Source organism: Pongo abelii, chromosome 20 (assembly GCF_028885655.2).
Source record: "Pongo abelii isolate AG06213 chromosome 20, NHGRI_mPonAbe1-v2.0_pri, whole genome shotgun sequence".
NCBI classification, from domain to species: domain Eukaryota; kingdom Metazoa; phylum Chordata; class Mammalia; order Primates; family Hominidae; genus Pongo; species Pongo abelii.
In genome coordinates this window covers 19,487,695-19,511,068 of record NC_072005.2, presented here as the reverse complement: position 1 = coordinate 19,511,068, position 23,374 = coordinate 19,487,695, and the positions used below count along the sequence as shown (strand labels likewise).

Below are 23,374 nucleotides of genomic sequence, written 5' to 3'. Positions count from 1 at the left end.
GTCAGGCACAGGCCTGCAGTGCAGGAGGCCATACAGGCTGGGTCCTCCCCAGTCCCAGGGCCTCCTTCTGTCCCCTCATGAGTATCTCCAGGCCAGGTGGGGTGGGTGAGGGTACAGATGGGTCAGGCCCTGTCTGCCTTGTGAAGGGTCTTATTTGAATTCCCCATGAGTGCGAAACCAGTCCCAGAGATGGGCAGGAGGTCTCCCAGGTGTGACCCTGGCCCGGAGTGCCCCCTTCAAGGCTGTCCTTGAGTAACTATCCTGCCATCCCAAGAGCTGCGACAACCTGCACTGTGGGCTACTCCTTCCTGTGTGGGACCCTGGGGCCTAGGCCCCCGCTGCCGGCGTCTCCCCTCCTTGACCAGGTTCAAGCTTCTCTCTGTGCAGATATGTCCCAGCCCAGCCCTGCACCCCCAGGGGGTGCTGCCGAGAGCCCAGCTGTGCCCAGCCTCCCTGGCCAGAGTTCTGGCCCCAGGCCCCTTCTCACTGGCACTGGCCCAGCCCCCTGCTCACATCCTCTTCTCCCTGTAGGGGCACCACCACAGTGGACGGCGCCGGCTTCGGCATTGACCGGCCAGCAGAGCTCTCCAAGGAGGACGACGAGTATGAGGCGTTCCGCAAGAGGATGATGCTGGCCTACCGCTTCCGGCCCAACCCCCTGGTACGCATGCCCGGCTGGGCCACCTTTGCTCAGGAGAGGATGGTGGTGGGAACAGAAGGCTCCCTTCCTTCCTCAGTCCAGCCAGGCTGGGTCTCACCAGCGAGCCCCCTACCACCCACCTGCGTTCAAGCCCCCACCCGTCCCCCAAGCCTGCCCTGCCACCTCGAGGGCGTGGGCTCAGCTGTCTCCGGAAGGTTTCAGACAGGAGGAACTGCTGTCTTGAGCACTAATCCCCTCCTCCTGTTATCTGTTTTGCCTTCCACAGAACAACCCCAGACGGCCTTACTACTGAGTGTTCTGGAAATACATACTTTCTGAATGACCAACCGTCCCTGGACTGTGGAATGTTCCGGCCTGCATTTCTGCCCACCCCTCCCGTTGTCACGAGTGCCGTGCCGTGTAATAAAGTCCCAGTGCTCATCCACCACAGATGCCTGGTCCTGTTGCAGGAAGCCCCTCCTGTTAGCAGCGGGACCAGGCTGGGCACGGGGTGCAAGATGCTGTCTCGGGGCTCTCCTTATTGGCCTGTGGAGTCTCCGTCCCCGCTCAGCCTGGGTTGCACTGGAGGGGAGGAAGAAAGCTGTTCTCAGCATAAAGCTGGAAGGCCAGGTGCGGTGTCTCACACCTGTAATCCCAGCACTTCGGGAGGCCAAGGCGGGCGGATCACTGGAGGTCAGGAGTTTAAGACCAGCCTGGCTAACATGGTGAAATCCTGTCTCTACTAAAAATATAAAATTAGCTGGGCATGGTGGTGCACACCTGTAGTCTCAGCTACTCGGGAGGCGGAGGCAGAAGAATCGCTTGAACGTGGGAAGCGGTTGCAGTGAGCCGAGATTGCGCCTTTGCACTCCAGCCTGGGTGAGAGAGCAAGACTGTCTCAAATAATAATAATAATAATAAAGCTGGAGACTTGGCCACACCTGGGCTAAAGGAATGTCAGGAACCTCCCAGCTTAGCACTGCTGCAGAGGGAGGTTGGGGAGGGGTCTCCAGGCGGGGCCCCACCTTCCCTCAGACCTGTGGGGGCAGGTGGCTTCTTGGCACACCCGTGTGCTCTCCTGGCAGGTGGTGCTGGTGCTGGCGGGGCCCAGCACACAGGTGTTGGCTGTGGCCCTTCAGGTCCCACCAGTGTGGTAGGCACACGAGTACCTGGGGCTTGTGTCGTTAGGGGACAGCCGCATGGATGGATGTGCCATGCCAGCATGTCGGGCAGCTCCTAGAAGGAAGGGCCTCAGAGCCGGAGGTTTTGAGGCAGGAGGGTAGCCCAGGCCACAGTGTGTGCCAAGACCCCCACATCTGCCCCAGGGCCAGAGCCCCACATTTGTGCCTAAGTCACCCTGGGGATCTTGTTAAGCTGCAGCTGCCGAGTCAGCTGGTTGGGCAGGGCCCTGGGAATCTGCATTTCCATCTGCCCCCACCCCCCACCCCCCACACACACACCCAGTGGGTGCTGCCCAGCCCCTGCAGGCACCAGGGGCTCCCTATTCACATGTTTGGCATGGAGTCGGGCTCTTGGGCCAGCTTGTGTTCACACAGCCATTCAGCAAACACTGGGTGCCAAGTGTGGGGACCAGGTAGACAAGATCTGTTCCAGTCAGCCAGGTTGCTGGGGACGAGGTCTGAGGCTGCTACTGAGAGGAACCAGGGAGCCTTGGTGGGGTGGTCTGCAGAGTGTCTTAGTAGGGTCTGAGACCAGGGAGGTGCCAGAGGCAGTGGCAGAGCCAAGGCTGGGGTGATATACCACCCTTTGTCCCTTCCTGACGCTGTGGCTGAGGCAGAGCAAAGAGTAACATTGGTGGGCTTGGCCTGGGTGCCCATGCATGAGGGCTGCCCAGAAGGCAGTGGGCCAGGACCCTGAGTACAGCGGGGTAGTTCTCAGCAGCCAGTGGTTCAGGGAATCCTGGGGCTTGGTCCCAGGCATTCAGCCATCCAAGTCACTTCTCAGTTCTCAGCAACCTGGAGGCTCACCAGGCTCAGGGCATGGACTTTACCCCTTGGCAGGGGACGAGGCCTCCAAGTGCTGTGTGCGTGTGCAGGTGCATCCTGTACACGGGACAAGGCCAAGCCCCTAGGCTGAGCTGGGCACAGACACCCTGGCCTTGTGTGGAGAAGGTGGGGTGGGGGTGGCAGGCAGGGCTGCCTGGAGGAGGGGATGCTGGGGCCCGCTTACAAGAAGGCTCATTTTGCAGACAGAAAGCAGGCCTGGGGGGTGTTGACCCTGCTAGAGTTGGGGAAAGTCCAGGGGAACCTGAACTTCACCCATGGGCAGTGGACACCTGGGGAAGGAGGCTGAGTCAGACCTGCGGCCAGAAGACCCTCTTGTGGCCCAGTTCAGGAAGACCTGTGACCCAGTTGGCGTCAAGCTAAGGGGCTGCGTGCAGAATGGGGCCTGAGGTAGGGGTAGTGGTTAGAATTTGTGCCAGCTGCAGACTGGGGTCCCGTGGGGCAGGCGTCAGGTGGGCGTGGTTCACCTTGCTGTCTGCAGCATCCACAGGTACTCCACATGGGCCAGAGTCTGGTTGGAGGGAGTGACAAAGACAGATGGTCTCCTCCTCATTCTCCCCCCCAATACTGTGGCCCCCTCCCAGCTGTTCAAAACCTCCCACAGCCTCTCACAGCTGTCTCGCTTCTCATCACACCCCAGCAGAACCAACCTCCTTTCCACTGCTCAGTTCCAAGCCTGAGCCATTTTCCTCCCTGCCAGGAACACCGTTCCCAAACTCTTCACCAAACTGGCTCCATCCCGATATTCTAACTTCAGCCCCCACCCCCAGGACCGCTTCTACCCTCTCCCCGAAATGAAGAACCCTCAACCCGGGACTAGCCTGCAAAGGGACAGCCCCAGAGTCAAAGCCTCACACTTAAAGACCCCTCGCAGTGGCTCATGCCTGTAATCCCAGCTCCTTGGGAGGCTGACGTGGGAGGATCCCTTGAGCCCAGGAGTTTGAAACCAGCCTGGGCAACAAAGTGAGACCTCTGTCTTTACAAAAAATAATTAGCTGCGCATGGTGGTGCATACCTGTAGTCCCAACTACTTGGGAGGCTGAGGTCTCTTGAGGCTGGGAGTTCAAGGCGGGCCACTGCACTCCAGTCTGGGTGACAGAGTGAGACCTCCTCTCAAAAAAACACACACAAAAAAACAAAAAAACCTCACACCTGCCTGGAAACACGTTTACATTTGTGGCCACCTTATGAAAACTCAAATCTAAGCCCACTGAAAGGCATTTTGCACCCAAGAGCTGGAGGTTGCTCCATCAGTACGCACAGGGAATGCCCACTTGATCTTTGGGTGGGGATGGGAAACTCTGGGGAATGCGGAGGTTTAGAAGCGCAGAGTCCAGGAGAACGAATTTCCTTAGAACGAGGTTGTGGAGGCAGGGGAAAGAGGGGGCACGCCAGGACCTCCAGGGCGCACCCCTTGGCCTAAGAGTAGAAGCATCCCGAGGTGTTGTGTCCCAGCCTTTGACAGTGAGGGAAACTGAGGCTGAGCAGCGGGACGGCCACTGGAGACGAGGGTGTCGATGGTGAGGGGCGAAGGGGCGGGGCAGCTGCCATGGGGAGGGCCGGGGAGGGGCCTTGGAGGCTCCCTGGGAACACGCAGGGCGGTCACGGCGGCCTGTCCAGGGCGCAGCGGGGGGCGACCTTTGTGCGGGGCGGGTCCCTGGCAGCCTCGGCCCGGACGCGCCGCCAGCGAGAAGCCGAGCGCCCTGGAGAACACGCTGGGGCTGAGCCGGGGTCCAGCCGCCGCCGCTATGGACATCCCGCCGCTGGCCAGCAAGATCGCGGCGCTGTCGCTGAGCGCCCTCCCGGTGTCCTACGCGCTCAACCACGTCTCGGCGCTCTCTCAGTGCGTGCGGGGAGGGGCGAGGGCGGCCTTGGGGACAGTGGGGGCGGGCGGGGGCGGGGAGGACTGGAGGTGGGCTGGAGGGAGGATGCGCGGTCCGTGGACCTGGCTCCTGCGAGCCCTGCGCCCCAGCTCAGCTCCGACCCGGCAGGATTGGGGCTGGGCCAGAAGAACGCCCCCCTCTAACCGGAAGTCCCCTTCCCGCCGGGTTGGAGGCTGGAATGCGGCCGCTCCTGGGATGTTTGTGGCCTGGGAAGAAGAAATGATGAGTCCCCACAAGCCAGAGCTTTGGAGGGTTTCTGAGGTTTTCCCACGGATGCGCCCTGCAAAGGCTCCAAAGTCGCCAAGGGTAAAAGTATTGTCCCAGATAAGGCCCCGGGTACCTGGCTCCTGCTGACACACACACACACACACACACACACACACACACACACACACCCTACTCCATTGCCTGTCTCAGGCCTGTGACTTTCCTCTTGTTCAGGGCTGGCTAACTGTGTCCCTAGACTCAGTTCCCCCTACTGGTTCCCTTTCCTGGTCCCTGTCTCCTAACCCTAGATCCTAGCCCTGTGGGTCCAGCCACCGGATAGTGGACATCTGCAAGCCCCTCGCACTTCTAAACCCAGCTCAACCCAAGCCATGGGGTGGAGAGAGTCTTAACCATGAGCCTGGCTCCCTGGGTGGGAATACCCATCTCCATCTCCTGGGATCCTGGGTGAGCCAATTTCCTCTGGGAGCCTCAGTTCCCTCATCAGTGTAATGGGCACGATCCTAGATCTCATCTCATAGTTACGGTTAAGGATTATAAACTGTGTACAAAGATTTGTCTTGGTCTCATCTGAATACTATAATGTCATTGTTAGATGGGGTCAGGATGGAGATCTTGGGTTCTGAGGGGATCATGAGAAAATAAGGGCCTGGAGAGTGATGGACAGAGTCTTGTATGTGACCCTGGACAACTGGACAGTACTCCCATCCTCTCTGGGCCCGGATTTGCCCACCTGGGTTGAGGGCTGCCCAGAGAACTGGCTTCTGTTATCTATGCAACTGGTTGACCTGTCTTATCAGGTTGTGGGTGCAGGTCAGGGCAGGGGTAGGGTGGAGTTAATAGAGGCATTTGGACTTTAGCTGGGAGGAGCTGGGAGCGTCAGACAGTGAAGTCTACAGAACTGAGCACTCAAGACCGTGTGGCTTGGGAGCTGGGCCTGGCCACAGAGGGACTTGATGTTGTAGAATGACTGAACAGACTGAGTCAAACACATAACAAATGATGGGATAAATGGTAAAGTCAGAAGGGGCAGGCCAGGCGTGGTGGCTCATGCCTGTAATCCTAGCACTTTGGGAGGCTGAGGTGGGCAAATCACCTGAGGTCAGGAGTTCGAGACCAACCTGGCCAACATGGTGAAACCCCGTCTCTACTAAAAATACAAAAATTAGCCGGGTGTGGTGGTGGGCACCTGTAATCCCAGCTACTTGGGAGGCTGAGGCAGGAGAATCGCTTGAACCTAGAAGGCAGAGGTTGCAGTGAGCCAAGATTGCACCACTGCACTCCAGCCTGGGTGTCAGTGCTCCGTCTCAAAAAGAAAGAGAGAGAGAGAAAGAAGAAAGAAAAAGAAAAAAAGAAAGAAAGAAAGAGAAAAGAAAAGAGAAAAAGAAACAGGCTGATGAATGTCCCCTCTGTAGCTAGCCCAAGTTAAACAGTGATCCTTTCTGGGGAGTCAGGGAGGGCTTCATGGAGGAAGAACAATGTGGATGGGCCATGAAGGATGAGTAGGAGTTTGCCAAGTGGAAAAGGCTTCTGGAAGCGGTTTCCAGAAGGAAGAAACAGCCTGAGCAAGGGCCTGGCACAGGGTGAGAGCAGTTTCAGGGAACAGCATTGATGGATGAACACTTTAGTCTCTTCCCCTGGGGCTTCCAGGAGTCTGCCCCTTCCCCCACCAGGGAGGGTGGGGCAATGCCTCAGCACTGGGCCTGGCCTCCCTGACTTGGCTTCCCTCTCCACAGCCCCCTGTGGGTGGCATTGATGAGCGCCCTAATCCTGGGTCTGCTCTTCGTGGCGGTCTACAGCTTGTCCCATGGCGAGGTCTCCTATGACCCACTCTATGCTGGTGAGTCAGTGGGAAGCTGTGGGGAAGAAGACTGTCCAGGCAAGGGCCTCCACCCTCAGACTTGGGGGCCATTAAAGGGCCTCCTCCATCAGACTGGGGGCCCTTTAAGAGCTCCCATCAGACTGGAGACCTCAAAGAGATTTGAACACTCCCATTAAACTGGGGAACCTCAAAGAGCCTCCCCCTTCAGAGCTGGGGCTCCTGAGAACAGGGACTGCATCTCCCCCATCAGATTAGAAGCTCCTGAAAAAGAGTATACTGCCTCATCACTTTGAGATCTCCTGAGGACGGGGACGGTGCCTCTCCCATGAGACTGGGGACTCCCAAAGGCAGGCACTGGGCCTCCGAATCAAACCAGGGACTTCTGAGAGCCAGGCTATGTCTCCTCCATCAGACTTGCAGAATGAGGCAGGACTGCGGTCATGCAACCTTTGGGGTTGGGGCAGGGACTGGGCCTGGAGTCCTTGCCTGGAATAATCTCGTCCCTGACCTTAACTTCAAGCCCACACTGAGCCCTAGCCCCACCCACACGTGTCCCCTCCCACACCTGACACGGCCCGCCCACTCACTGCAGTCTTTGCGGTCTTCGCCTTCACCTCGGTTGTGGATCTCATCATCGCTCTTCAGGAAGACAGCTATATGGTGGGCTTCATGGAGTTCTACACCAAGGAGGTACTTAGGGGACAGCCAGGGATCCCCCTGCCGCACTGCCCGTCTGAGTCTCCCACCTGCCCCCACAGGGAGAGCCATACCTGCGCACAGCGCACGGAGTCTTCATTTGCTACTGGGATGGCACTGTTCACTACCTCCTCTACCTGGCCATGGCTGGCGCCATCTGCAGAAGGTGCAGGAGGCAGGGAGAGGGTGGCCCCTGACCCTGGGAGAGAAGTTGCATCCTCAGATGGGGTCCCAGGGCAGAGTGGAGCCAGAAGTGTCTGTAGGAGAAATCAGGACGCCTCTCTAGGGCTCCAGCCAGGGGTGGCCAGGAGAAGGTTCCAGGGAACGTCTCAGGTGTAGGTGGTGGCCTAGCATTGCTTACATCCACCCTGTGCCTGGGCAGCCACTTCTGTTCTTGGACAGAGGGTCTCACTGTTATTCCCCCGTTCAACTCCCTGTTGTCCCTTCCATCCTGGGCAAAACTGAAAGGGACCCGGAGCTGGGAAACCCACGGTGGTCTCTGGGCCCTGGCTGGGGCTCTGAGATTGCGGAGTGACTACCTGCTGGTCACCCCTCCATCCCCTGCTCAGGAAGAGATACCGGAACTTTGGACTCTACTGGCTGGGTTCCTTCGCCATGAGCATCCTGGTGTTCCTTACAGGAAACATTCTTGGTAAGGACAAGGCTTTGGGAAATCCAGGTTCTCTTGGGCTTGGTCACTGCCCTGCACCTAGAAGCACCCCCATTGGATCCTCCATCCCTTCCCTGATGTCTGCAGAGGCCCCACCTCCCTCTTTGCGTGTCCACAGCCTCAGTCAGCAGCCCACCCCTTTCTGGTCCTTGTTTCCTCTTGGAAGGTGGGAGAACCCAAACTCTGCTTTCTCCCCAGGCAATGGTTCCCAGCCCCAGGGGTTTGACCCAGAATGGTCTTGACACAGGAGGGGAATTTTAGGGTGAATCTTGGGGACAGGGTGAAAGCTTCAGGGGTAGGTCTTGGGAGGTAGAGCAGTGAAGGCAGTCTGGGAGGTTGGCATGGCAAAACCTCTGCAAAGGGAACACCCAAGGTGTATTCGTAGGAAGCAAAGAACCCACTGGAAGGTAGGATCCATATTCAGAAGGTAAATTGAGGCAGGCTAGGCTGAGGAGCATGGACATCATCCTGTGGGCACTAGGGAGCCATGGAGGGCGGTGGAGCTTGAATGAGGATGGTATTTCTGAATCAAGATGTCCAGCCAGAGAGGCCAGGTGCGGTGGTTCACGCCTGTAATCCTTATGTTGCTCAGGCTGGTCTCCAACTCCTTGGCTCAAGAGATTCGCCTGCCTCCTCAATCACTTGAGCCGTGGAGATCAAGATCAGCCTGGGCAGGATGGTGAAACCCTGCCTATATTAAAAATACAAAAATTAGCCAGGTATAATGGCGCATGCCTGTAATCCCAGCTACTCAGGAGGCTGAGACAAGAGAATTGCTTGAACCTGGGAGGCAGAGGTTGCAGTGAGCCAAGATTGCGCCACTGCACTCCAGCCTGGGTGACAGAGCAAGACTCTGTCTCAGAACAAACAAACAAACAGACGTCCAGCAGGGTTCTGGCATGGCTGATGCCCTCTCTCCTGCACCATGGCAGGCAAATACAGCTCCGAGATCAGGCCTGCCTTCTTCCTCACCATCCCCTACCTGCTGGTGCCATGCTGGGCTGGCATGAAGGTCTTCAGCCAGCCCCGGGCGCCAAACCGCTGCACCGCCAACATGGTGAGTACCTTACCCCTCTTAGGCCTTGTCCCAACGTGCCTGAACTTTCCCCGTGTGAGTTGCTTTTGGTCAAAGACTTAGTTTCCTTGGAAGTTTCTCCTTTGTCGTAAGAAAGAAGGGAGGGCTGGGTGCGGTGGCTCATGCCTGTAATCCCAACATTTTGGGAGGCCAAGGCATGAGGATCACTTGAGCCCAGGAATTGGAGACCAGCCTGGGCAACACAGCCAGATTTTTTAACTCTACAAAAAGTTAAAAAAATTAGCCAGATGTGGTGGTGCATGCCTGTGGTCCCAGCTATTCGGGAGGCTGAGGTGGGAGGATCACTTGAGCCCAGGAGATTGAGGCTGCAGTGAGCTGAGACTGTGCTACTTCACTCAAGCCTAGGCAACAGAATGAGACCCTGTCTCAAAAAAAAAAAAAAAAAAAAAGAAAAAAGAAAAAAGAAAAAAAGAAAGAAGGGAGGAGCCTTAGGAGCCTTTATTGAGTACCTACTGAATACTTCTCATTGACTACCTCTCATGCTGTCTGTTTCTCTCCCCTGGGCCAGGTGCAAGAGGAACAAAGAAAGGGACTCCTGCAGCGTCCGGCTGACCTGGCCCTTGTCATATACCTCATCCTTGCTGGCTTCTTCACTCTGTTCCGGGGCCTGGTGAGTCTGCGCTGGTTGGTCTCCTCCTCCCCTGCCACCGGTCTCCCTTCCCTGACCCACCTCTCCCACACTGCCCTTCCTGTTTGATCATCCAAGGAAGTTCTTCATCAAGCCTAACCTGAGTGTTCCATGACAAAGCCCCATTTCTCCCAGCCAGCCCAACTTGAGCTGGGCTGGGAGAGGCCAGAGCAAGGGGTGTGGGCCTGGGAGGGTGGGGGAGGCTTCCTGTGGGAGGGATGTCTGAGGGTTCTTGGTATGTCTGTCTGCTCCAGGTGGTGCTTGATTGCCCCACAGATGCCTGCTTTGTCTATATCTACCAGTATGAGCCATACCTGCGGGACCCTGTGGCCTACCCTAAGGTGCAGGTGAGAGGGGAGTGGGGAGAAGACCACGCCCCTGCCATGGGTAGGGGTCCACTGGGCCTCTTTGAAGCAGGTGCCAGAAGCACAACTCAGACAGGCAGAAGCCCATATGGAATTTACTGTCCTACCAAAAAAGGACAGATGTGGTCTTCAGGTATGGCTGGATCCAGGTGCTCAAGGTGCAGACTCTGGGCTCTTCTTTTCTTTTCTTTTCCTTTCTTTTCTTTTCTTGTCTTTTCTTTTCCTTTCTTTTCTTTCTTTTTCTTTTCTTTCTTTTTTTTTTTTTTTAAACAGAGTTTTGCTCTTGTCGCCCAGGCTGGAGTGCAATGGCATGATCTCGGCTCACTGCAACCTCCACCTCCTGGGCTCAAGTGATTCTCCTGCCTCAGCCTCCCAAGTAGCTGGGATTACAGGCATGCGCCACCATACTCAGCTAATTTTGTATTTTTAGTAGATACGGGGTTTCACCATGTTGGTCAGGCTGGTCTTGAACTCCTGGCCTCAAGTGATCCACCCACCTCAGCCTCCCAAAGTGCTGGGATTACAGGCATGAGCCACCATGCCCGGCCTCTGGGCTCTGCTTTCTTTGCATGGCTTCGCTCTCAGGCAGTCCCTTTATGCAGTGGCAGAGAGAGCCTGTGGCAGCTTCAGGCTTCCATGCACCCCACTCAGCCACCCCAGAGCAATGTGAGCCCTTATTACACCCAAGCTTAAGCACAAGTCTTAGGCAGGCTCAGATTGGCCCAGCCTGAATCACTTGCCCGTCCCTTACTGAGCATCATGGACAGGGGGCTGGAATGCTCCGACTGGCTAGGCCAGGGTCGCATGTCACTTCCGGAGAAAGCTTAGTAGGTTTGGTGTATGTGTTCGGGGGTTGGGGGCAAGGATCCCCAAGGGAAACAGAGGAGCACTTTGCAGAGAGCCTGGGTGGGGTCTGAGGCCATCCAGATCCTTCCTCAGGGCCTCTACCTCAGGGGTCTCAGGAGACCCACCTGGGGTAGCTGCTCATCTCACAGGCTGGTGCCCCTCTCCTCCTGCCCCTGCAGATGCTGATGTACATGTTTTATGTCCTGCCTTTCTGCGGCCTGGCTGCCTATGCTCTCACCTTCCCTGGTTGCTCCTGGCTGCCAGACTGGGCCTTGGTGTTTGCTGGAGCCATCGGCCAGGTGAGGTGGAGGGTGGGTGGGTGAACAGGCATGTGGGAGAGAATTTCTGTCTACTCATCAAGCCTTTGGTGTCCTCCCTGGGCACTGTAATGATAGGCCCCCAAGAGGCCCCAGCCCCAGGCCCAGTATCCCAGGATTCCCTAGTCGAGGGGAGACAAAGCCAGATACAGACACTCCAAGCCCTATGAAAAGAGGGACAGGGGCTGTGAAGGATTCCAGAGGGGAAAGGTTTCCTAGAAGCAGGGCATAGGAGCTGGGCTTTGATGTATGAGGATGAGTTCTCCAGGCAGGGAAGGGCATTCCAGGAATGGGAACAGCATAAGGAGAAGCACAGAGGGAGAGAGTGATTTAGCAGGGCCATAACACAGGTAAAGGCAGATAAGAGAAATTGACAGCTGGATGCTGAAGGCTTTGAACTCTGGGACTGGGGGCTTGTACTGAGGGTGATGGGGCGTTTGAGGAGGTGTTTGAGCAGTGAGGGGCCCAGTCAGAGCTAAGAGCTTTTTCTGGGTTCCTGATGAAAAGTGCTAAAGCCTGGGCCCCAGCCAGGGAAGTAGGGACCAGGAAAACATCTAGAATCCACAGGATTTGTGCCAAGACCTCTGGGGTGGGGAAGACTGGGAGGAGGATCTGGAGCCAGGTCAGAGAGAGATGGGGTGCAGGGCCCAGGAGATGGGGTTAGGCAAGTTGGGGGGGACTCACAGACAAGTGGACAAGCACAGGGAGGGTCAGACAGGACATGTAAGGGCAGGAATCTTTACAGACAGAAGGCCGGGCGAGGTGGCTCACACCTGTAATCCCAGCACTTTGGGAGGCCGAGATGGGAGGGCTGCTTGAGCCCAGGAGTCTGAGACCAGCCTAGGCAACATGGCAAAAACCTGCCTCTACAAAAAGTACAAAAATTAGCTGGGCATGGTAGCACGTGCCTGCTATGCTAGCTACTCGGGAGGCTGAGATGGGAGGATCGCTTGAGCCCAGGAGGTTGAGGCTGCAGTGAGCCATGATTGTGCCACTGCACTCAGCCTGGCCAACAGAGCAAAACCCTGTCTCTAAATAGATAGATGGATGGATGGATAGATAGATAGATAGATAGATAGATAGATAGATAGATGATAGATAGATAGATAGATAGATAGATAGACAGATAGATAGATAGAAATTTTAAAAATAGGCCAGGCACTGTGGCTCACACATGTAATCCTAGCACTTTGGGAGGCCAAGGTGGATGGATTGCCTGACCTCAGGAGTTCGAGACCAGCCTGGGCAACATGATGAAACCCCATCTCTACTAAAAATACAAAAAATTAACTAGGTGTAGAGGTGCATGCCTGTAGTCCCAGCTACTCAGAGGAGGCTGAAGCACGAGAATTGCTTGAACCCAGGAGGCAGCGGAGATTGCAGTGAACCGAGATTGCACCACTGCACTCCAGCATGGGCAACAGAGTGAGACTGTCTCAAAAAAAAAAAAAAAAAAAAAAAGACAGATAGACGGCCTGGAGATGGGAAACAGATAGATGAGCAAAGCCCGAGAGGTGGGGATGGGCATCCCCTGGGTTCTGCCTGACCTACCTGGGGGGCCATCGGTGATGCTGGGATTTCAATTCCTTCCTGGCCCCTGACATCCATCTTCCCTGTCTGGCTACCAGGCACAGTTCTCGCACATGGGGGCTTCCATGCACCTGCGCACACCCTTCACCTACCGTGTGCCTGAGGACACCTGGGGCTGCTTCTTCGTGTGTAATCTGCTGTATGCGCTGGGCCCCCAACTGCTGGCCTACCGTTGCCTTCGGTGGCCCGCATTCTTCCACCAGCCACCACCCTCCGACCCCCTAGCCCTCCACAAGAAGCAGCATTGAGAGAGCTGTGGACTCAGGACCCAGGACTCTGTTTACGCACCCAGTCAGCCCTACCTGGGGAAGCGGGGGTTGGGTGTTTTAGAGACAGGAGGGACATCTCCTGGTGTCTTTAGTTCTTGGCTATGGTAGTTTCAGTCCAGTGGGTGGGATGGAGACCAACCACCAAGTGTTCCTGCAAGCAGAGCCTCCCACAGCTGTCGCCATGCTCCAACTCCCACACGAACGCTTCCACCCCTTCCAGAACTTACCCATCATCCCCCCATGGATTCTTTTAGTAAAAACCCTTTCAATTTCCAAAATATCACTGCCTAAGTGTTTCAGGGTGCAGGGGCGAGGGATCCTCTTCTTGGCCTCCATGAGGGCCTACCTATCACTGCCATCGTGGTTGCCACGAGCAAGAGGTGCTGGAATAGCAGAAGGCGGCCTCTGGTTGGTATGCACGGCTCATCTTCCAGATGGGAAAACTGAGGCTCAGTATGGACAAGAGACCTGCCGAAGGTCACAGCCAGAGAGAAAAGTTCCTGCTCTACCAATAAATCATAACTAATAGCATGATACATTTATTAAGCACCTACTGTATACCTTGACTGCTACATGCTGGATCTCACTCCATATTCCAGATGGGGAAACCAAGGCTGCAGGAGGTGAAGGTCCTGGTCTGAGATCATTCTCCCCCTCAGCCCCCGAGACATGGCCGAGCTAAGAGATGGAGCCCCAGCCTGTTGGACCACAGAAACCACAACCTTGCCTCTGCTATCTGGTCGGGTTGGGCTCATTTTAGGGGAAACTGAGTCCTGGAAGGAAGCCAAGGTGTTAGGAGAGACTCACTGTTTCCTATTGTTTGATTTTTTGAAATTGGGTGAAAGGCCAGGTTTAGGGGTGACTTGGGCCTGGAGTAAGTCAGGGACTTAACCAGATGTCCCTTTTTCTTTTCTTTCTTTCTTTCTTTTTTTTTTTTTTTTTTTGAGACGGAGTTTTCGCTCTTGTTGCCCAGGCTGATATGCAATGGCATGATCTTGGCTCACCACAACCTCCACCTCCTGGGTTCAAGGAATTCTCCTGCCTCAGCCCCTCGAGTAGCTGGGATTACAGGCATGTGCCACCACACCTGGCTAATTTTGTATTTTTAGTAGAGACAGAGTTTCTCCATGTTGGTCAGGTTGGCCTCAAACCCCTGACCTCAGGTGATCCTCCTGTCTTGGCCTCACAAAGTGCTGGGATTACAGACATGAGCCACTGCACCCGGCCTAGATGTCCCTTTTTCTTGCCCCTCCCAACCCCTACCGGAGATCTACTGTATGTCTAGCTATTGGATCTTCACCAAAGAGTCAGCAGCAGGCTCAGAGAGGCCAACTGTCTCCTCCAAGGTCTCACAGCCAGTGAGGGGCAGACTTGGATTGGGGCCTGTGGCTCCAGGCCACAGGATTATCGTGAGGCCCCCACCCTGCACAGTGAGCACATTTGGGGTGCTGGAGACCAGGACTCCACTATGACTACCCAATGGACAGGTGGGTAAACTGAGGCCTGCAGGCCAAATGATCTCTTTCACCAGATCCCCCAGGTCCCCTGCCAAAGCACAGTAACCAAGATAGAAGACTTAGCCCCCTCCTCCATTTCAAAGATGGTTAAACTGAGACTCAGAGAGGTTCTTCCCTGGCCTAAGTTCAGCTAGCAGGGTGAGGGAACTAGCTCTGCACTCCAAGTCCAGAGCGCTTCTTTCTCCGCCCGCGCTCCAGCCACTGCTCCAGGGGAACGTGGGCGCCGCGGCCCCTTTAACACACCCCGCCTCGCCCGCCTTCCTCCTCCCCTTGCAGGCAGACGCCGGGATTGCGCCGCCTGCAGGGACCTGCCCAGTCTTAACCGGGTGTGCGGAGAGCGCAGTCCGGGTACGTAGGGGCCGCTCGGCGGGGGCCGCGCGGGCAAGATGGTAAGTGGGGCTGCGGTCGCGGGTGGTGCGTGCCTCGTCTCCCCAATCTTGGATTCTATATCTCTCTGTCTCTGAATCTATATCCCTCTGAGTTTCTTCTGTCTCTTCCTTTTCTCTGTCTCTCACCCTCTTTGATCTCTCTTTTTGGCACTCTAGGTTCTCTCCCTCTCTATTTCTCCCTGCCTCTCTCCATCTCTGTCATCCTCTCTGCCTTTTTCCTCTCCTCTCCGTTTCTGTCTTTCCCTGCCGCTATCTCTCCCTCCTCTTCTCTGAGTCTCTCTGCCTCTGGCACTCTCCTGTCGCTCCCTCTGCCTCTCTGTCTCTCCCTCTCCCTCTCTGTCGCTCCCTCTGCCTCTCTGTCTCTCCCTCTGCCTCTCTGTCTCCCTCTGCCTCTCTGTCTCTCGCTCTCCATCTCTGTCTCTCCCTCTCCATCTCTGTCTCTCCCTCTGCCTCTCTCTCTCTCCCTCTGCTTCTCTGTCTCTTCCTCTCTGTCTCTTCCTTTCCATCTCTGTCTTTCCCTCTCCATCTGTGTATCTTCCTCTGCCCGTCTGTCTCTCCCTCTGCCTCTCTGTCTCTCGCTCTCCATCTCTGTCTCTCCCTCTCCATCTCTGTCTCTCCCTCTGCCTCTGTCTCTCTCCCTCTGCTTCTCTGTCTCTTCCTCTCTGTCTCTTTCTTTCCATCTCTGTCTTTCCCTCTCCATCTGTGTATCTTCCTCTGCCCGTCTGTCTCTCCCTCTGCCTCTCTGTCTCTCCCTCTCCATCTCTGTCTCTCCCTCTACATCTGTCTCTTCTTTTCCATCTGTCTCTCCCTCTCCATCTCTGCCTCTCCCTCTTCCCTTCCCCTTTTTCTGTGTCGCTCACTCTTCTCTGCCTCTCCTTGCCTTTCTCTCTGTCCCTGTTCTCTCCCCGCGTCTCTCCCTTTGTCTCTCCAGCTCTCCCCCCTCCCTGCCCGCCCCGGCCCGGTTTGCTGCAGTCTCCTGGCGCACGGATAACCTTGCTGCCACCGCTCCTCCAGCTCTTCCCCACCCCCCTATCCCCGGCCCGGGCCAGGGCCAGAAGGGGGCGGGGCAGCGAGCCTCGGGTTTTGGGGTGGGGGGGAATGAGGCGGGATCTGGGGCAGGACTAAGGGCGGGGGAGTCTAGGGGCGTGGGTTCTTGCAGAAGCTAGGATGTGAGGTCCCAGGAGGAGGAGGGGGAGTTCTCCGGGACCCCGGAAAGGGTGGGGGCTTGGGCGTGAGAGAGGTCCTCTCTGTGGGGAAGGCAGGCCCGGGAGGGAGCCAGGCCTCCTAAAAGCCAAGGCTGGGAGGCTGGACTGAGCGCCCTGTGCCCGCCCCCCAGGTGTGCGCTCGGGCGGCCCTCGGTCCCGGCGCGCTCTGGGCCGCGGCCTGGGGCGTCCTGCTGCTGACAGCCCCCGCGGGGGCTCAGCGTGGCCGGAAGAAGGTCGTGCACGTGCTGGGTGAGTCCGGGCCGCTGAAAGTGGTCTTCTCCGCGAAAAGCAGAAGTGGCCAAGGGCGGAGAGGGGTAGGGGGTAGGGCGTTCCTGACGTCCACTGTTCCCCCAACCACTCCCCATCTGAGCCCCTCGCCCTCTCCCTGAGCCCCTGGACCCTTCTGATTCCCCGACCCCCACCCGAGTCTTCCCACGTTCCCCTCCCCAGAGACACCTTCCCCAGAGGCCCCCTTCTGCCCCTAGGCCCCTTCTCTGAACCCTGCTTGGTTGTCCGCAGAGGGTGAGTCGGGCTCGGTAGTGGTACAGACAGCGCCCGGGCAGGTGGTAAGCCACCGGGGTGGCACCATCGTCTTGCCCTGCCGCTACCACTATGAGGCAGCCGCCCACGGTCACGACGGCGTCCGGCTCAAGTGGACAAAGGTGGTGGACCCGCTGGCCTTCACCGACGTCTTCGTGGCACTAGGCCCCCAGCACCGGGCATTCGGCAGCTACCGTGGGCGGGCTGAGCTGCAGGGCGACGGGCCCGGGGATGCCTCCCTGGTCCTCCGCAACGTCACGCTGCAAGACTACGGGCGCTATGAGTGCGAAGTCACCAATGAGCTGGAAGACGACGCTGGCATGGTCAAGCTGGACCTGGAAGGTGATCAGCCGGTGGGGAGGATAAACCTTGCTTCTGAGGAAGGAGGGGGGCGGGGATGGCAAGGGACATAAACCAAATCAAGTTGGCCTGCAGGCATTTAGAGGGTTGGTTGGGCTAGAGCCCCCATATCTGATTCTGGGTGATTTTCCTCCCCAGGGACATTGGCGATGTCTGGAGATATTTTAGGTTGCCACATCTGGAGAAGGCAGTTGCTACTATCCTCTAGTGGGTAGAGGCCAGGGATGCAGCTAAACATCCTACCAGGCACAGGATAGTCCCCCACAAAGAGTGATCCAGGCCGGGCATGGTGGCTCACGACTGTAATCCCAGCACTTTGGGAGGTTGAGGCAGGCTGATCACCTGAGGTCAGAAGTTCAAGACCAGCCTGGCCAACATGCCAAAACCCCATCTCTAGTAAAAATACAAAAAGTTAGCCAGGCATGGTGGTGTATTCCTGTAATTCCAGCTACTTGGGAGGCTGAGGCAGGAAAATCTCTTGAACCCGGGAGGCGGAGGTTGCAGTGAGCGGAGATCGTGCCACTGCACTCCAGCCTGGGCGACAGAGCAAGACTCCATCTCAGAAAAATAAATAAATAAATAAATAAAATAAAATAAAAGTGATCCCGTCCAAAATGTCCACAATGAGGACACTGAGAAGTCCTGGGATAGGATTCAGGCACAGTGAAATCCAGGCACTCACACCACGTCAGGAACCATCCTTCTGCTCTGCTTCCCAGGTAGGCTTTCTTCCGACAGGTTTCTCTTTCTGGAACCAAGACCACAGTGCCTAGGCTTTCACTTCCCTGCTTAGCAACTGATTTCTTAGGAGCAGCAGCTAGAGTCCCAGAGTTGTCCCTCACTGGCTCAGCTTGAGTCATGTGCCCAACTGTGAGCCAATCACTGTAGTTGGAAGATGAGATGCTCTGACTGGCTCACCCTGGAGCTGGGAGGTGGGGTTTCTATTTGAAGAATTCCCTCCCATTTGGTTGGCCTTTTCCAGTTCACTTTAGAAGACTCTAGGTGAGATTTCAGGGCCCTTGCTTGTTGACCTCCCTAACAATAACAAATAACAACAATAATAGCAGCAGCTCTCCTTTACTGGACATTTTCTATGTGACAGGTGCTTAGTTGAAGAGTTCTCAGGAGTCTCTAATTTAATTTCCTAAAAACCCCAAGGGAGACAGCTATTACCAGCAGACGGACAACAGGCTCAGAGAGGTTAGAGCCTTGCCCAGGACAGTGCTAGTTGGTGGCAGAGACAGGATTCAATCCCTAGTCTGTCAGCTCCAGGTCTCCCTGGCCCCTGTCTGCCTCTTTCCTGGGTACCCCACTCACCCCCAACCCGCGTCCCTCAAACACAGACGCACAAAATACTTGAGCTGAACGGACTGTGAGTCCAATGAGGGACTAGTTCCAAAGTCATCAGAACTGAAGGTAGAAGGGAACCCAGTGGGTACTGCCTTGGACAATGCTGGGGGAATCGAAGGGGTCTTCACCTAGGGCCAATCTTCCAGGGGGTCCTAGTCTAGGAGAGTCAGCACTGAACGCAGGCTCCGTGGGCTCAGGGCTGGACCAGAGGGAGGGACCCAGTACTGGGGGAATGTCAGAGGCACACAGGACTGAATGGAAGAGGGTTTGGCAGTTGGATTTTGAAGGATGAATAGGAGTTCAACAGGCAGAATAAGGCGGAAAGAGCATGAGCAAAGGCCTCCAGCGGTGGGAGGGGATGGGCACAATTAGTATGTTAAGGGGGAGGGTCAAGTGAATCCCAAGCTTAAAGTGAAGGGAGCCAGCTATATGGGGTGTGAGCTGGGGAGGATCGTGGTCAGGTATGAGGCCAGAGTGAGGAGGAATGGACTGGAAGGTCCCGGTTGAAGAGTCATAGCACCCCAGACGTCAGGTGCATAAGGGTGGGCTGAGGTGTACCGGCTGATCCCGTGCGCCCCCCGCCAGGCGTGGTCTTTCCCTACCACCCCCGTGGAGGCCGATACAAGCTGACCTTCGCGGAGGCGCAGCGCGCGTGCGCCGAGCAGGACGGCATCCTGGCATCTGCAGAACAGCTGCACGCGGCCTGGCGCGACGGCCTGGACTGGTGCAACGCGGGCTGGTTGCGCGACGGCTCAGTGCAATACCCCGTGAACCGGCCCCGGGAGCCCTGCGGCGGCCTGGGAGGGACCGGGAGCGCAGGGGGCGGTGGTGATGCCAACGGGGGCGTGCGCAACTACGGGTATCGCCATAACGCCGAGGAACGCTACGACGCCTTCTGCTTCACGTCCAACCTGCCGGGTGCGTAGGCCTCACCCCAAGACTGGCCTTTGCTGCAACACTGCCCCAACCCCGGGGCCTTCTTCCCCACCCAGCTCTTAGCGATCAGAAACAGGAGACCCCTCTCCCAAGAGTGCCTAGGCGCAGCACACACCGCCTGGTACCAACACTGGTTGGGTCTAGGCTGGGGTCCCAGGCTTCAAAGGAGGAACTGTTCCTGGATCCCGGGGCCGAGGCCAGAGTCCTGGGCTGCATGCGGGGGGCAGTCCTGAATCCCGCCGAGGCAGGGTCCCAGGAGCCGCACTAATAACCCACCCCCCACCCCACCCCTGCAGGGCGTGTGTTCTTCCTGAAGCCGCTGCGGCCTGTACCCTTCTCCGGAGCTGCGCGCGCGTGTGCTGCGCGTGGCGCGGCCGTGGCCAAGGTGGGGCAGCTGTTTGCCGCGTGGAAGCTGCAGCTGCTGGACCGCTGCACCGCGGGTTGGCTGGCCGATGGCAGCGCGCGCTACCCCATCGTGAACCCGCGCGCGCGCTGCGGAGGCCGCAGGCCTGGTGTGCGCAGCCTCGGCTTCCCGGACGCCACCCGACGGCTCTTCGGCGTCTACTGCTACCGCGCTCCAGGAGCACCAGACCCGGCACCCGGCGGCTGGGGCTGGGGCTGGGCGGGCGGCGGCGGCTGGGCAGGGGGCGCGCGCGATCCTGCTGCCTGGACCCCTCTGCGCGTCTAGGCTGGGAGCAGGCGGACAGCCAGGGCGCTTGACCACTGGTCTAGAGCCCGGTGGTCCCCTGGAGGCTGGCCACGCCCTTGAAGCCCTGGACACTGGCCATATTCCCTGTGGTCCCTTACAAACTAACTGTGCCCCTGAGGTCCCTGAAGACTGGCTAGTCCTGGCAGAACAGTACTTTGGAGTTCCCTGGAGCCTGGCCAGCCCTCACCTCTTCTGGACAGAGGATTCCCCCAACTCCCCAACTTTCTCCATGAGGGCCACGCCCCCTGAGGACCTCAGGAGGCCAGCAGAACCCGCAGGCTCCTGAAGACTGGCCACGCCTCCTGAGACCACTTGGAAACAGACCAACTGCCCCCGTGGTCGCCTGGTGGCTGGACCCCCGGGATTGACTAGAGACTGGCCGTACACCTTCTGCATCTCACTGGAGACTGAATACTAGTCCCTTGCGGTCACGTGGACACTGGGCGCCTCCTCCTCCTCCTCTTCACCTGGAGAGACTGCAGGAACTTCAGGGTCACTTCCCGTGGTCACATGGAGGTTGTGGGCCGAGGCGCTTATTTTCCCTTATGGTGACCTGAGTCCTGGAGACTCCCATTCTCCCCCTCTCCCTGAGAGTCCCCTGAAGTTTCTGGGTAACAGGGCACACCCCTCTAGTTTCATAGGCGATCACCCCCATATGCCACCTCAGACTGACACACAGCCAGCTGGCTCACTTACAGGGGGCCACGTACCACTGCTCAGATATTTCTTTGAAGGGAGAGCAAACCCACTGTCCTCTGATGTCCCTTTCCCAACTGTCACCAAAGAGACCATCTTCCCAGGCCTGGGGACCCATAAGATCCGTATCACTAGTTATGGAGAGCAGCTGCCCTGGGTCCCACTGTCACCAAGGCAACCAGTCCTGCTGCTACCTGTCACCTAGAGTCACACACCCCTTCCCTCATCAGGCACACCCATGAAGACGGTGCCTCCCTCCTTCAGCTGTAACCATGGATACCACACATTTCTCAGCTCATTGGTCCCCACCCCAGAGACTTCCACCTCAACTTCTGGCTGTCCCTACCCTGACCCACCGCCATGGAGATCACCCTCCCCGAAGCTGTCCCCAGGGTGACCCAACATCCAGTTCTCCGGCTCTCACCATGGAAACAAACTGTCCCTGTCCCCAAGCCCACTCCAGTTCCAGGCCACCCTCCAAACTCCTCCCCCAGGTGGTTTGGACCACACCACTGTTGCCACGGTGACCAAACTCTGGTGTCCGAGGTAACAGAACACCTGTCCCCCTAGGCGTTTCCTTGTGGACAAGGGGCCCTGTTCACCAAGCTGTTGCCATAGAGACTGTCAATGTTGTCCTCATGACGAACAAACTTCCAGCTCTCAGGAACTTCTCATTGTGGGCCAGAAGTCCTGGGTGCCTCCTACTGGGGCTACCCTACTGCACCCCATCAGGGGCCTGATGGCTGCCCCTTCCCCAGACAGGGCTGGACTTCTGGAGCTGCTAAGCCACCCTCCGTTTGCACGTTAACTCTATGCCGGATAGCAGCTGTGCACGAGACAATCTTGCAACACCCGGGCATGTTTGTCGTCGTCCTACAAATGAGGAAACTGAGGCTATGGCGTGCCCTGGCCTTTTGAGATATGCAAGCACTGAGCTCCTCTTTTGTCCTCTGAGACCCCATCTCCATTCTCACTGAGTTCCCCTCTCCTTCCCTGACCCCCACCCACATTTCCCTCCTTAGAGATCCAGGAGGGATGGAATGTTCTTTAGAATTCAACACCCACCAGGCTCTAAGCGGTGATCTGTGCTAAGAGGTCAGGACCCAGCCAAAGTCCTCAGCGTTGACAGTTAGCTGGAGGTACATGATCTATGGACAAGGCCATCCCGGCCGTGGGAGACCCCAGTCCCAAAGTCTTGCCTGCAGGAGTACTGGGGTCCTCCCTGGGGCCCTCTTTACTGTCATGTCATCTCTAGGGAACCTATCTCTGAGTTTTGGGACCAGGTCGGTTTGGGTTTGAATTCTGCCTCTTCTTGCTCACTGTGTGACCAAGTGACAAACTCCTTCTGAACCTGTGTTCTCCCGGTGTACCAGGGCTGTTCTGTGGTCCCCGTGAGTGCCAAGCATACAGTAGGGGCTCAATAAATCCTTGTTTCTTTTGATGAATGAGAAAATGAGGCAGCCAGTGGGTAATTCCTGTATAAATGCACTTTGGTAGATAAGATGTTACAAGCTTGGGGGGCTTGGGTTTTTTGTTTTGTTTTGTTTTTTTGAGATGGAGTCCCGCCCTGTTGCCCAGGCTGGAGTGCAGTGGTGCAATCTTGGCTCACTGCAACCTCTGCCTCCCGGGTTCAAGTGATTCTCCTGCCTCAGCCTCCCGAGTAGCTGGGATTACAGGTGCCTGCCACCACACCCGGCTAATTTTTGTATTTTTAGTAGAGACAGTGTTTCACCATGTTGGCCAGGCTGGTCTTGAACTCCTGACCTCAGGTGATCCACCCACCTCGGCCTTCCAAAGTGTTGGGATTACAGGCATGAGCCACTGCACCTGGCCGGGCTTGGTTTTTATTCTCTTTGGAAGTGGTGTCCTTCATTCCTCCCCCACCTCGCCAATCTCTTGCTCCTCTTTCTTCCCCCATCCTGTGCCCACTATCTCCCTTTAGCCACCCACCATGGGTCTGCTCCTTGTCAACTCTGTCCTGACTGGGTCACTGACAAGATCGAAGGCATGAAATTCGGGAAACTGGATGGGGAGTTCCTGTACCAGGAAGGGAGAGACATTACAAACTTTCCCTGACATGAATATGTGGGCTGAGGGCAGGGGCTGAGGGAGCACTGGAAGTTTCTAGAATACAACAAAGCATGAAGAGAAAAAATAGTGTAAGGTCCTGACCATGCACAGTGGCTCATGCCTATAATCCCAGCACTTTAAGAGACCAAGATGGGAGGACTGCTTGAGCCAGGAGGTCGAGTCTGCAGTGAGCCACGATTGTACCACTGCACTCCAGCTTGGGCGACAGAGTGAGACCCTGTCTCAAAAAATAAAAATAAGTAAATCGCCTCTTCCTCATTCTTTTGACAGTCTGAAGAGGATCAATGGTTTGGATTGAATGCATCATAATTTTGTAGTCAGGTTCCTAATGGTGGACATTTATATTGTTCTCAATATTTTTCTGTTAGAAGTAAGTATCCACATCATCACTCACAAGTTCAAGTATAACTGGAGGATGATATCAGAAGTTGTTTGTTCAGGCCTGGCGCGGTGGCTCACGCCTGTAATCCCAGCACTTTGGGAGGCTGAGGTGGGCGGATTATGAGGTCA

At 56.7% G+C, this 23,374-nt stretch overlaps 3 protein-coding genes across 6 annotated transcripts in view; all 3 read left to right on the top strand.

Annotated features, from left to right (window-relative positions):
• SUGP1 (SURP and G-patch domain containing 1) overlaps window positions 1-1,088 on the top strand; it is a 44,019-nt gene extending 42,931 nt beyond the window's left edge. The window contains exons 13-14 of the mRNA XM_024236586.3: window positions 532-661; window positions 927-1,088. Coding sequence (XP_024092354.1) covers window positions 532-661; window positions 927-953 — 157 coding nt within the window. The 3' untranslated portion in view covers window positions 954-1,088. The remainder of the gene's footprint in view (window positions 1-531; window positions 662-926) is intronic.
• A 3,159-nt stretch (window positions 1,089-4,247) lies between these two features.
• Window positions 4,248-13,409, top strand: TM6SF2 (transmembrane 6 superfamily member 2). Of its 4 annotated transcripts, none has more exons than XM_024236587.3 (10): window positions 4,248-4,507; window positions 6,509-6,612; window positions 7,187-7,284; window positions 7,353-7,456; window positions 7,860-7,942; window positions 8,893-9,017; window positions 9,565-9,666; window positions 9,939-10,031; window positions 11,075-11,194; window positions 12,841-13,409. In XM_024236587.3, the coding sequence occupies exons 1-10, from the start codon at window positions 4,413-4,415 to the stop codon at window positions 13,048-13,050; spliced, it is 1,134 nt and encodes a 377-aa protein (XP_024092355.1). In that variant the 5' UTR covers window positions 4,248-4,412; the 3' UTR covers window positions 13,051-13,409. The 4 variants fall into 4 exon arrangements, with proteins under 4 accessions (XP_024092355.1, XP_054394744.1, XP_054394743.1 ...); XM_054538769.2 differs by lacking the exon at window positions 4,248-4,507 and adding an exon at window positions 4,594-4,853; XM_054538768.2 differs by lacking the exon at window positions 4,248-4,507 and adding an exon at window positions 4,594-5,219.
• A 2,742-nt stretch (window positions 13,410-16,151) lies between these two features.
• HAPLN4 (hyaluronan and proteoglycan link protein 4) lies at window positions 16,152-23,113 on the top strand. The gene is made up of 4 exons (XM_002828962.5): window positions 16,152-16,431; window positions 16,702-17,064; window positions 19,018-19,350; window positions 19,665-23,113. Exons 2-4 carry the CDS (start codon window positions 17,043-17,045, stop codon window positions 20,054-20,056), a joined length of 747 nt encoding a protein of 248 aa, XP_002829008.2. The 5' UTR covers window positions 16,152-16,431; window positions 16,702-17,042; the 3' UTR covers window positions 20,057-23,113.
• Window positions 23,114-23,374: the final 261 nt, after the last annotated feature.